General features: G+C 37.2%; 1 protein-coding gene across 8 annotated transcripts in view; it reads left to right on the plus strand.

Annotated features, from left to right (window-relative positions):
* Window positions 1–13,659, plus strand: part of Klp10A (kinesin-like protein 10A) — a 42,557-nt gene that overhangs the window by 24,056 nt on the left and 4,842 nt on the right. Inside the window, exons 1-12 of one of the 8 annotated variants that reach the window (XM_018502406.1) lie at window positions 424–1,493; window positions 2,225–2,319; window positions 3,470–3,643; window positions 5,537–5,659; window positions 7,610–7,640; window positions 9,431–9,842; window positions 10,031–10,604; window positions 10,852–11,101; window positions 11,208–11,362; window positions 11,447–11,653; window positions 11,797–11,971; window positions 12,372–13,545. In XM_018502406.1, coding sequence (XP_018357908.1) covers window positions 458–1,493; window positions 2,225–2,319; window positions 3,470–3,643; window positions 5,537–5,659; window positions 7,610–7,640; window positions 9,431–9,842; window positions 10,031–10,604; window positions 10,852–11,101; window positions 11,208–11,362; window positions 11,447–11,653; window positions 11,797–11,971; window positions 12,372–13,510 — 4,371 coding nt within the window. In that variant the 5' untranslated portion in view covers window positions 424–457 and the 3' untranslated portion in view covers window positions 13,511–13,545. Of the gene's footprint in view, window positions 1–423; window positions 1,494–2,224; window positions 2,320–2,570; window positions 3,253–3,469; window positions 3,644–3,990; window positions 4,273–5,536; window positions 5,684–7,609; window positions 7,641–9,430; window positions 9,843–10,030; window positions 10,605–10,851; window positions 11,102–11,207; window positions 11,363–11,446; window positions 11,654–11,796; window positions 11,972–12,371; window positions 13,546–13,659 lie in introns of those variants that run through there. The other 7 variants (XM_018502410.1, XM_018502412.1, XM_018502408.1 and 4 more) reach the window with 7 other exon arrangements.

Genomic DNA, 13,659 nt, shown 5'->3' on the forward strand with positions numbered 1-13,659 from the left:
CAACAACGTAAATGGAGCAAGGCTAGTTACACTGGGATATTACTGGATGACTATAACTGTATAATCTACGAGAATTCGTGAGAAAAACACAAGAATTGTATCGGAGTTGTTAACATATCGTGGGAAGAACAAGGATTTACATGGGACTGATACGTTGTGGAATTTATGGAATTATTATTGATGATAAAAGATAACAGACGTATAATAGTATTAAACGTCTTTTATAATTTTTTGATGCAAATTTATTGTAAATTAATTATAGATTAATTACGATAAACGCGTGTTAAGATTAATTTGTTTATAAAGAATTGTTGCGGAAGATAAAATATACGTTATAAATATATATAAATATATTTCATAATATATTTTAACATCAAGAAAGTTACTACTAATAATAGTATAGCTTAAACTTTCCTTTAAAAATACAATATTTTTTATTTGCTGTAAATATATCAATATGGATTGGTTATCTCTTTGTGTCTGTGGCACAAAGCGCAATTCCAACAATAGAAAGATCAAGAAAGACGGAAAGCGCAAAAAGAACAAGAAATCTAAAAAGAATTCCAAGCAGAAAGGATCATGCAAAGAGTTGCCGTTCATCGTCGACGAGTTTTTGCGCAAATCGCAGGATGAACAATCAAAAGAAATCGCGGAAAAAGACTGGACGAACGAAGAAATCGTTAATTACTTCAATGATTGCGCGAAAAATCAAATCGCTTCGACTGATCGAACCGATCCATCGGAGGTCAATGGCTCACCGTCTTATCAAATCAGTGACGATCATGAGAGCTTCGAGAAGGATTCTCTCAAAGACTCGGAAACAAATGCGGAATCTGTTCGAGAACTATGTGATATCGATTATTATAACAATGCGATGCTGTATTCGAGAAGTGCATCGAGCACGGCAGAAAAGCAAGTCAAGTGCATCTCGGATGAGAAAAAACACGATGAAGAGGAGTATCTGGACGAATCCATTCCGAGATCGGTGCCATCCCGAGGACCTGAAGATTCGTCCTGGACGGAAATCGAAAGTAGACTGGATGCGGTCCTGGAATCGTGTTTCGATAAAAAGTTCGATGAAAGAGTTTCATCTAGAATTAATTTTTCCGACGAGAAGCAAGAAAAGTCGAAGACGAGAGCCGTTCCGAAGAAAAAAGGGACCAACAGAAACATTCTTCCACCGATCAAAGGAAGATCTCGCGCTGAAACTTGTGTGAATAATGAAGAACTGCAAGCCCATGAAGAGACGAATAAATTTGGTTTTAAGAGAACCGCGGCGTCTCACGAGCGGAACGAGATTCGGCGGAAATTGAACTCGTGCAGTTTCGAGGTTCGGCCGTACGAGGATGAAGAAGCGGGCGGAAAAGAAAGAGGCGGAAAAACAACGACAATTCGGGGCGAGGGATCCATGATACCCAGACTTGCATCCCCACTGCGACAGAGAATGAATTCGAGCAAGAACGACAGCGATAAATCAGAGATCGTGGAAAACGGTACATTGTTACGCGTTAAAAATTATGTACACATAAAATATTTGATAAAGCAAAATTAGAAATGCAATGTCTCAATCCTGATCTTATTAAAAATACGTTTCGAAATTGTTAAAAGAAATACTGATTTTATGAAAAAAATGTACTGTCATTTTTTCAATTTGACTCTGTTATTGTCGAATTAGTCTTTTGATAATTTATACTTAACTTAAATCTAATTTATTACTACAAGTTTGTTGGTTCGAAGAACTGGAAAATATTTAACAATTCAATATTATTACATAGAAAGAACGGTTTTCCTGAAGTATCTAAAAATTTAGTTAGATGCACAACTGAAAATAATTTTATTGGATGATCAAAATAATTATGTAGGATGTTCAAATTGATTGTCAACATTTTTCGCAGTTTGCTCATCATGCTTGAAATTTTTCCATAATAATTTTGATGGTCCAACAAAATTACTTCCGGATTGTATCTACCTAAATTTATATATATATATATATATCAGCAAAATCGTTTTTTCCATGTAGGCACCAAGATTCAGCCTTGACCGTATTTGGCGCTCTTCTATTTATTTTGTATGTATTTAATTCATAAAATGTAAACTATTTAGAGAAGAGAAAATACGCTTTGTTAGGTACTATTTAAATGACGATATTCACGTACACTCGCGTAATCATTATAACCGCATTACTGCAGTCCTTATATATTGTAATGAACAATTCTTGTTTCAGGTCGTGTTCACTCAGCAGTTGTCTCCGGTATCAATTTAGAGCAGCGCACCGTAACTGTAGAATGGTTCGAGAGAGGAGAAACCAAAGGCAAAGAGGTAAATGCGTGCACGTTCATAAATTATTCTAATTACTCAGAAATAGAGCGACACAAGTTTGAGTTGGGTAAAAGCTATATTTTGAAATCAAGTAAAACTAAAATTAACTGATATTAATTAAGATAAATACAAATAATGTTTATATTATCAAATGATAAGATATGATTCATTAGTGTTTTTTAATTTTTAACAATTTTATACATTAAACAGAATACATGTAGTTTGAGAATTCCTCTGTTTAAATAATTTGGAAGTATTTTTTCTCAATAGCGACTTTCTCATTTTCGCAGAATTTACTTAAAAACTATATACAGTTGCCTACGCATGTTTCCTCGAACACGTGTCAAGTGGTGTGCTTTTATCTCATGTTTATGGAAAATAATTGCGCTACGGGCAACTTTCTCTCGCGATTTCGCTGCATTGAACTGTGCAACATTTTAATTCTCTACATCCGTAGGTCATGGTTATTTGGCTATTTTCAATTCCGCAATGCTTACGCAATGCCACAGGGCTAACGTTTAGTTCGTTAACGGGGGCGCGAATCTATTTCTGACAGGCTCGCAAGTCCGCAGATTTACCGTCAGTCAAACCGGTCAGGTCGAACGTGACTTTTGTAAAAAGTCGCGCGATACTAGAATGAGACTCGTGAGAAAGTGAATTTCCGATCGTGAACAAAGTATCATATTACTTCATGATTTTACATTTCTTTTTGCAGTTTTTTTTTCGCGAATTCCGGCAACAATTTTTTTTACATTTTATACATAAATACTAAATGTTGAATTCAAGAGGATAACCCGTTAATTATCCATTCTATGTTAATGCACTTTTTTTGAAGATTCTATTCTTCCACAATTACTCATTTTAATCGCGGAATTAATTGTGCAAGATTATTACACACAAATGTCCCAGCAAAGTTTTATTCCACGTCGAAAGGTAATTTGCAAGCTATTGAATTTTTTATGTATTTTTATGTATTTTTATTCAAATATTTCTTCTTTACTTATTGTATAATTTATTAACCTCACTGGACTTAAAGAAACGGATAATTTCCATAATGTCGCTTCTGCTTTGAAATTGATGTTCATTGCGCATTAAGTAATTAAAAGAAATTGGCAATTAAAAATTATTTCGATTTGTATATTTTTTTCAGGTCGAAATCGACGCGATTCTTGCTTTGAATCGCGATCTGAATCAAAAAATGGGACCACGAAACGAGACTATATGTGCGCTGCCGCAAGCAATGAAGATAGGACCACGAGACGACGGTATGTGTGCACTGCCGCAGGTGATGAACAACCACATGTTGGCGTCCTCAAAAGCAAGGGTATGTATTTGTAGTTAAATTGATTCTTTTCAAAACGCATGAAACGTCGAATGGTACGTTCTAGACCATTGTCAGGCGTAGATTCAATTGTCAATTAAATTTTAAAAGATGTAGAAACTGCTCCTCTTCCACATTCTATTCATCTCAGATCTCGGAGGTCTCCTAAAAGTGAAATTAGCACACCTGTAGAGAAACATTAAAAAATTAACGACACGAGATAACGGAAATTGGAGATCTTAATTTTCTCCTTAATTAATCTTTTAATTTTAAAAAATATACAAACAGGTTTTAGATTATGGAGGAACTTACTTATCCATTTGATAGATCAGCAGAGTAGTACATGTACTACTATTAGATAAGCCAACTCTCGCGAAAGTCTCGCAATCATTCAGACGTTGATCCGTGAATGACGGTGCGCGTGCCACTTTGCGAGTCGAATTCCGCGCGGGTCTTGAAACGCGTCCGCGTAAATTCGCGGTCGATCATCGACTGCCTTGGCCAGAATTGTTTATCGGTTGCCCGGACTACGTGAAATAACCTCGCTCCTAATATGGAAAGAATAATCCGATCCCGCGTCTCGTGGCGTTTACACCGCGGTAGGCATGTTCCAGTACCTGTACGTCTTTCAGGTAGGAGTCCCCGTCACTCGTAATCGGTCCACTACAAGCCTTCGAATCCGACGTGACGATGACCGTGGAGTCTGATCTCGTCAGGTCTCCGGCTTCCCCGTCACGTGGAGCTCGCGTCTAAGATAAACAATTGCGACTTCCGCTGCAAAATTTGCATCGTGCGTTTGTTGCTTCTTTCATTCTTGTAAAATTAGACGAAGGCATTTTGAGATAGCTCCTAAGTTTGTCCTAAACAGTTCGTAGATGTGTGATTGCGTAGTTTTAACTTTCCTTATTAGTAATACTTGTATCTACATGCAACAATCACCATGCATTATATATATATATAAAATTTATTAAAATCGCTTCTAAAATAACTTGCATTTGTATGTTTATAAGGAAAAGGATACATTTATGAAAATTGAAATATTAAGAAAAATATATTTTGATCATTATCAGAAGCGAAGTTAGCCTCTGATTAAAGATTGAAAGGCGATAGATTCGATAAGGTTCGAGGACTTGAGGAGCCCAGCAGTACAGGGATTCTGTAACTTATAATTGATAGTGTCGATATTATTACGCAGTTTTTTTATATAATATCTTATATAATACCTATGCAACGATAATGTAACGATATCTGACACTGGTTTAGTTTCCACTGAAATCTTCAATTCACTTCCACTTTGATGCAGATCAAATTTAAAATATCATTTTTATTGGAAATAGAAATCTTACGGATCAATGCGGGAGCTTCTGAAATGAGCACAATCAAGTGCATTTCCACTGACTTAAAGTTGGTTTTACGCTGTATTAGATGCTTCGGTGGAAACTAGATCACTGTCGAGAGTTACAGAATCCCAATACTAGACCTAAACAATCCAATTTGGGTTTGGATGTCCAAGGATCCATTTGTAATTTTAGAATAATGTAAATTTCCTCAAGAAATTACCAAGCCTGTAAATACGTCGATCGACAAAAGCCAAAGTCCGCAGCGTCATTTTCGCTACTAACATGGTAACATCTTTTTTTTCCTCCATGGACGCTGCTCATAATCACGGACCTCGTGTCGACGATGGACCATCGACCACCCCCGGGCAAAACCGATCGATAACAAACCGATCTCTAATACGAAACTCACATCGTCTCGGCCATCGCTCATCCGCAAAATTGCCGTCTTTCTTGACAACTCTCCCTCTCATCGATTCCCTCGATGGCTCCATCGACCACGGGTATAATCGTCCGATTGATTTACGTAAAACTGGTCATGATCGCGATCTGCGGTAAGGAGCCGGACTCCTCAGCTGAGGAGGACGAGGGAGTCGACGAGTCGGAGAATCAAGAGGAGGGCTCGCTCGGACGCCATGGTGGTCACACCACGAGAAACGGCCTCGCATCCGCAACGCTTCCTGTACGAGTCACATCTCGTCTCTCGGTAACGCGCACCAACCTTCCCCCCCCCCCATCACCGCAACAACTACAACCGCAACATCCCTCTCAGCAATAGTCTTCCGTGATCGCCGAACGGACCTTAGCATCTTCGAGATCGCTCGCTTTTACACGATACAAATTTATGATATCTCGCGAGTTTTATTTCTTGATTCATAGTGTATGACGGAATTATATATGGGAATTATACGGTGTATAAATTAATTTTTAGAAAAATTATTTATTTAACTCTTCACACAAAAGACGATATCTTATGATTACTGTTCATTAGAACCAACATACATATATATCTTTTGTATAATTGAATGAGAAAATGATATATCGCAACTTCATGGTGTTTTATATGTCATAAATGTTTGATGCAAGTGGAGAAGATCATGAAATTTATTACGCCATGACACAAAATGATATTGGAAGATATATGTGAAGTTAAATAATTATTTATAAAATGTAATTTGTGAACATTGAATTCTATCCAATTGAGTACACTCTATCTAATTGATTATGTCTATCAATACTAATTTTTTAATCGTTATCATGCTCGCAGCTGTTTTAAATTAAAATTAATGTTATTTAAACCTTTGATGGAAGCTTTCTAATAAAGAAACTTAAAGAAAATTTTGTTTTCTAAGAGTATGTGAGGTGGCTGAATTCGGTTTCTTAAAATTTTTTAATCCTATCTCGGATGACCTCAAAATTATAAAATTAAAAAATGATCTTAATTATCTTTGTAGAATTCGATTTTAGAAAATTTTTGCTATCGCTGAGTTTGAATATAATCTGAAAATGTATAAATTCAAATAAATAGTAACTTCCAATGAAGAAGCCTTTAGTGTCATGATTAGTTATTTTTAAAAGTCAATTTGAAAATAAATTTGGAAATCAATCAGGAAATCTGTTTGTGTAATATAGATCAGCTTCAAATAAAATAAAACTTGAAGTTACTTTGTAATTAAAAATTCTATAAAGTTAAGTTTTACGAGATAATTAGAATATCTAAAAAAAATTCTGTCCACCTTATTGGATTCATCATTTTGATTTTTTTACTTTAGATTCGAATAAAACATTGTCCTGTAGAAGTTTCATAAAAATCGAACGAGCAATTTATAAAATAAAAAGAGGTGTGACTTCAAATAAGATCGCCCATCCACAAAGGATTAAAAAAATAACTATTTTGAGATATTATTTTCAAGACCGGTAAAAATGATGTGTAGTTTGAATTGCAAAAGACTTTCTTGATCTGCATGAATTTTGGGATTCAGTGTCTAAAGCTTTTCTTGCACAGAAGATGCTAAAGGAGTGTTCGCTACCTTTCACCTTTTCTCTATCACGAGTGAAAAATATCAGCTTTTCTCAAAGTGCCCATCCACCAGAGCACCGCTAGTCGCTAACGTTTCTTTTCACTCATTTCGCACTCGCTTGAATTCGACGGGATCTCGACAGGTTGATATCTCGGCGAGTTAGCTGAGCTGGCAACTTAGCGGATATCCAGTAGACGACCAGCGAGAACTCGCCGCACGGCATTCTTTCATTTTCGTTCGCGGAAATGCTTAGTTTCGTGAAACGGAATGGAAGATCGCTCAGCGCGATTGCTCTACACCGTGACTGGGTCAAAAACCGTGTCGTTATATACGGCGATCGATATGTAAAAGGAACGCGCGGGCGTGATTAACGGGCGGATCGATATGAACCGTTTTCTTATCTCTTGCGTCCTGAACGTGTCTGGCGGAATATATTGGCAAAAAGATGTATTATACACCCGGCTTCGAAGGAAGCACCGTTTTATTATTTTTCATTTGCAGCACTTCTTAGATTGTAAGTCGACAAACACTCCTCTCTTCGTTGCACGAAGAAACACCACCAACCTCTTTAATTTAAATGGCTAAACATAATCTGTTTTCTTTATTTTCAGCACTCCACCAGGCCGTCTATTCCAGTGAAAGGTACGTTAACCACGAGGATTCTTTCGATCCTTTGCTATCTCGTTACACTTTGCTAAAGCAGCATCGTTATCGGTGAAATCGTAACGCTTACAATAAACTCCGCGCGTGTGTGGCGATGTCTGTATTTTCGCACTTTGAAAAATTTTCATCATGAAATAGATTTCTTGGCCGCTTTAATTGCGACGGTGTAACACGTGTTTTAATTATACCGCTAAATAAAACGGATATAGAAATCTAACGAAACCAGACTAATTGCATGCGTTTCGCTTACACGCCACTCCGCTGATCTTTGTTTGAAAAGGGAGATTTGTGAACACGGAATAAGTTCCCACATGCTTCTTGATTCACGCGTCGATAAGCGTGAATGACTGTCGGACTTTCGGCATTCGATAAGTCAATTTCGTTGTGGGACATCGCGCCTGGTCGAGTATATGTACGTCGTCTTTTCACCCAGATAAAGTCAAATAGCGACGAGCCTTCGCTGCACGTGTATACGGCTGAGCCGTGACTATCGATATTCGTGCGCCGTATGCAAGGCAAGGGCAAGGACCTCAACGGAACCTACAGTACGACGTGGTAGACCAAGCTAAGGGGGTGTATTTTGCTGCTGACCCTCCTCTCTCTAGCACTGTTCGATTTACCTCGGTAGTGCGCACCACCCGGTGGAACGTCGGTCTCGTTTGCCTCTTGCGACGAACGGCTCGATTCTTAAAAGTCGTCGAGATTTCGCGTATGCCGCGTCTACCATGAGATTCGACCCGCTCGCCTATTGCTTCCGAAGGAAAAATAAAATCAGCAATTGCAAAAGTACAGACGTCGCCGGCGATGACAATCAGATCCTGACACTTCGAATCGAAGACGATGACGCCGGTAATGCGTGTGGTGAATCTCGTGTTAGAGATTCTGTGATAATACTATTGAATACTTAGATTCTCTTAAAAGTATCATACTCTTTAGATTTTTGGGAATGAACTCTCACTCCAAAAGAGTTAAAATACTGTCACTATTGAAAAAGAATGAAAAATTTCCACTCTTGAATAAGAGTGGCAGATTTTCATTCTTTTTTTTTTGGAATGAGATTCATTCCAAGGGAAAAAAATCTCACTTTTTTTTAAGTAAATCTTACTCCAAAAAAAAAGAGTGAAAATCTGCCACTCTTATTCAAGAGTGCAAATTTATCATTTTTTTTTTAAATAGTGGTAGTTTTAATTCTTTTGGAATAAGATTTTACTCAAAAAAATTTAGAGAGTAGTACAAACATTTTTTCGCGTTTGCATACGATGCCTTTATAAAATGTTTGTAGTTTAGGTTTTGAGTAAACTGAAATAAAATTGGCTTGAAATTAGTCATCGTTCAGCGCAAAAAAACTTCGAGATATGAACCAATGACTTTTTGTTAAACAGTATAACTCAGCGAAAATATATGTCTAATAATCCCGCGATTTTATCTTGAATTAAACATAAGTGTAAATCTGAAAGTAAAGGTGATTTCGCACACTTTGCAAAGGAACGGTAAAGTACAACTGTGTTTAAAACTTGAAAAATTTTTTGTAGTTTCTTTTCACTAACGTCAGAAACCTAGGTTTTCTTTTCCACTGATATAGTATAGTAATTAGAAAAAAAAGATCAGATTCGAGGCGTCAGCGTGAAAAGAATTGGACGAAAAGATCACGCGAGATCAAAGATATAATTTATATTTTCTTTCTGATTTTAATCTTGACGTAGTTGGTTCGATCGCCAAGAGTAAAGAGGACAGTGCGGACACCATTAATCTTCATACCAATATTTCAGCTGGTTCGAATAGGCAATTGTCACGACCAACGGGTCGACCGACGAACATAATGTCGTCGACCACGTCGGTGAACGGTCACGGCGAATCGGTTTCCGGCCTCACAGGACGCCGGGAACTCGAGAATATACCGCCGACACCGACGACAACCGTCACGCAATGCCTGATGACTCCGGTGCAGAATAGACAACAAAAACAAGCGCAGCAGCAACAGCAACAACAGCAGCAGCTGCAACAACAAGCCCAGGTAGAGAACGGTCGGGGTAGGCGGTCCAACGTCGTCAAGGAGGTCGAGAGATTGAAGAAAAACAGGGAAGAGAGGAGACAACGACAAGCAGAACTTAAGGAGGAGAAGGAAGCGCTAATGAATCTGGATCCAGGCAATCCAAATTGGGAGTTCCTTGCCATGATAAGGTTGCTACTGATTCTAAAATATAATATTGTTTAGAAATATCATTTAATGTTATATAATCAGAATTACATACCTCGAATAAATTATTGATCTTTGTGGAATATTTGTAAACTTAATGTTTTGTGATTGATTGGAAATATAATGTATCAATTGTATTGTTTAACTGTATTTATTTGTTTAATTTTTACAGAGAATACCAAAACAGCATAGAATTTAGGCCGTTGCGGGAGACTGACGCCGTGGAGGATCATCAGATCACTGTGTGCGTGAGGAAACGTCCACTTAACAAGAAGGAGCATGCGCGTAAGGAGATCGACGTGATCAGCGTGCCCAGTAAGGATCAGATGGTAGTGCATGAGCCGAAGTCCAAAGTCGATCTCACGAAATATCTTGAGAACCAGATCTTCAGATTTGATTATGCGTTCGATGAGACGTGTAACAACGAGATAGTTTACAAGTACACGGCTAAACCACTGGTGCAAACGATCTTTGAGGGTGGCATGGCCACGTGCTTCGCCTACGGTCAGACTGGCAGCGGCAAAACCCATACAATGGGAGGTGATTTTAATGGCAAAACACAGGACTGCAAGAAGGGCATTTACGCCATGGTTGCCAAAGACGTGTTCAAATGCCTCAAATTAGCCAAGTATCGGCCCCTGAATCTGGTCATTTCCGCTAGCTTCTTTGAAATCTACTCTGGCAAAGTGTTCGATCTTTTGGCGGACAAAGAGAAATTGAGAGTTCTGGAGGACGGCAAACAGCAGGTTCGCTTTATTGAAATAAGAAATTTTAATTGGGGGTCTAATCACTAATTAATCATATATTTAAATAATCACTATTAATTAAAGTTTATATCAATTGCTTATGTTCAGTATTACATATTTATCTTTAATTTATTTTGGTACATATATATTGGCTATCTTTCATTATGTATCAGTAAATTCCTAAGTCAATTGGAAATTATTCGTGATAATGCAATTTAATTTGAGATTTTCTCGTGTCTAACAATAGGTGCAAATAGTCGGACTAACGGAGAAGGTTGTAGAAACTTGCGACGAAGTATTAAAGTTAATACAACACGGGAACAGCGCCAGAACGAGCGGTCAGACGAGCGCTAATTCTAATTCTTCGAGATCACACGCGGTATTCCAAATAATAGCGCGTATCCCGGGCACACATAAGGTGCACGGAAAGTTCTCACTCATCGATCTTGCCGGTAATGAAAGGGGTGCTGATACGTCATCTGCTAATAGGCAAACTCGTGAGTAAATGTATAATCAATTCTGAACAACAACTGAAATGATTATAATTAATGATCTACGTCTTCTTTAATTTTACGACGTAACTAATGTTACTGAAATTTTTAGGAATGGAAGGTGCAGAGATCAATAAATCTCTATTAGCATTAAAAGAATGTATACGCGCGTTAAGCCGTAAGGGTACGCATTTGCCTTTTAGAGCAAGCAAGCTGACTCAAGTATTAAGGGACAGTTTTATTGGTGAAAAATCAAAAACTTGCATGGTAAATTGTTTCATAGTTATATTATCATGAAATAAAGATATCAAAAGAAAAATAGGTAATTTACCAGGTGTTATTCGTTTACAGATAGCGATGATTAGTCCCGGAATGAGTTCCTGCGAGCATTCTCTAAATACGTTGAGATACGCAGATCGAGTAAAAGAATTAGCGGCAACTGATCCTACCGAAATAAAAGCTTCACCGACTGATGATGACCGGGGAATGAAGATTGAGGAACAGGGAAACAACAGTGTATTGTCGGATAGCGATTTAGCGCAGCTTCGATCTCTCAATGTAAGTGATTCTCTACAAACTCCTAACAACATATCATAAAATTCCACAATTATAAATCAAATAATAGTAATTAAATATTATTCATTAATGTTAAGAAAAAATTATGTATCTAAATGTAATGAAAATGATTTACTTCTTCACAGGAAGGTGAACTTTCGCAAGATTTGTACACTTTCCACGAGGCAGTATCAGCTCTGCAAATGCTTGAAGAAGAAGTATTGGACACGCACAAACTGGTCATGGATAATACGACTAAATTCCTTAACGACGCGCACAGTGTGTTCAGCGCGACTCATGAAGTGGATTATGACCAAGAAGGTAAGACAAATTTATTTTTGTTTGCACATTTACGTTTTTCTATTAGTTTTCCGTTTGTTACTGCTTTAATCTCTTACACCATATTGTGCTGGACGGTGCACTTCAGTGGAGAATGTAATACACAATTTCAACGTGTTTCTTCCATGTGTCACAGAAGCACGTCTTCTTTCTTTCAAGAAAAATTTTCAAATATAAAAAATTGATATTTAATGGGGCTTTTAGCGTCAGATTTTCGTGGTAAAAATTCAGATACATCATGTGGCGATAAGCATCGAATCTTCTTAAGTGACGATTCATGTTGCTTTTATTGAGATTATTCCGTCAGTAACTTATAGTAAAAACTTAAAAAGTACGAAACGTTGTACTTGCCGGTATCACAGTGCATCGCATTTTATAACAGATACGCGCAGTAAGACTAAGGCAAATTCGATCGTCACGTTAAATCATCATCGGAGAGACAGCAGCCCGGCAAACGCGATGATAGTGATAAGTGACGACACGGACAGCGACACGCAGACTTTAAACACATTGGAAGTAAATACAACCGCGGAGAATTCATTGATGTCTCGCTGGAAGAATGAGATGGAGCTCGGAAGTGATTTTAGTTCGAATGACACCGAGGAGGACTCGAATGTTCTTCCTCGCACGCCTGTCAGATCCATTATCAAGAAGAAAAGCATGACGACTGGTCAAAATGCTAGAAAGAATTCAATTAATAAAAGCACGCTTACAACAGAGCGTTCTATTCAAAGAGCCAATCAAAGTCAACGGATCAAAGGGTCCATTAGTAACAAGAAGAAGACTCAGAAATATCATTGGTCTGGTACATTCCGTATTAAAACAAGCCCTAAAGATACGCATTGTAATACTTATTATTCGCCTCGCAAAGATAAACTACACGACGTGAAAAATCAACTGACGAATTATAATTATTACTACGAGGACTTCGCGAAAAAAAAATCTACGAGTAAAAAAGATATTTTTAACCCGAACAAATTCGACTCTCAAACTATCGACGATTCGTGGGAAAAGTGGACTGACAGCAATGTTAGCTGCCAGTCTTATATCAACATTTGCGTTAATGATTGTAAAAAATGTCTTAATTTTAAAGACTACGATATCGATCAAGATAACTGCGCATTACCGGCAGCATTTTCTAACGTTAATATTTTAAAACAGAGAAACATGACGGATAAAAGTGATAAGAATAAGAACACTCATGATGTTGACTCGCGAACAGACAATAGTATTATTTTATATTCTCAACTTAAACATGATATCAGTAATGTTAACAAGGAAAATAGTAATCTTTGCAATGCCAAAGAGTTGGTCGAATCTTCGACCAATGTTAAATCAAATACTAAAAAAACAATTAATAATAAGAAGAAATCTGCTATTCAATTAGATTGCTATAAAATTTGGTATTCTTTGCTATCTTTCTTAAAAAACGTTATTTTATTTTTGCTGCTACCAACAGCATACATTATCTTTTTTATTTATGTACAAAAGAAAGATGATAAAAAACAGGGTACCATATGATTATCTACATAAAACATATGAATTAATCCTAAGTTTTATTGTATATTTTTATATGTGTGTGTGTTATTCGTAGAAGAAAGGGAATGATTAACAAAGAGAATGATAATGCTAATGAGAGCCGACACAATTGGTTGTGTATAATCCATATA

The sequence above is a fragment of the Trachymyrmex cornetzi genome, unplaced genomic scaffold (genome assembly GCF_001594075.2).
Source record: "Trachymyrmex cornetzi isolate Tcor2-1 unplaced genomic scaffold, Tcor1.1 scaffold147, whole genome shotgun sequence".
Lineage (NCBI taxonomy): Eukaryota > Metazoa > Arthropoda > Insecta > Hymenoptera > Formicidae > Trachymyrmex > Trachymyrmex cornetzi.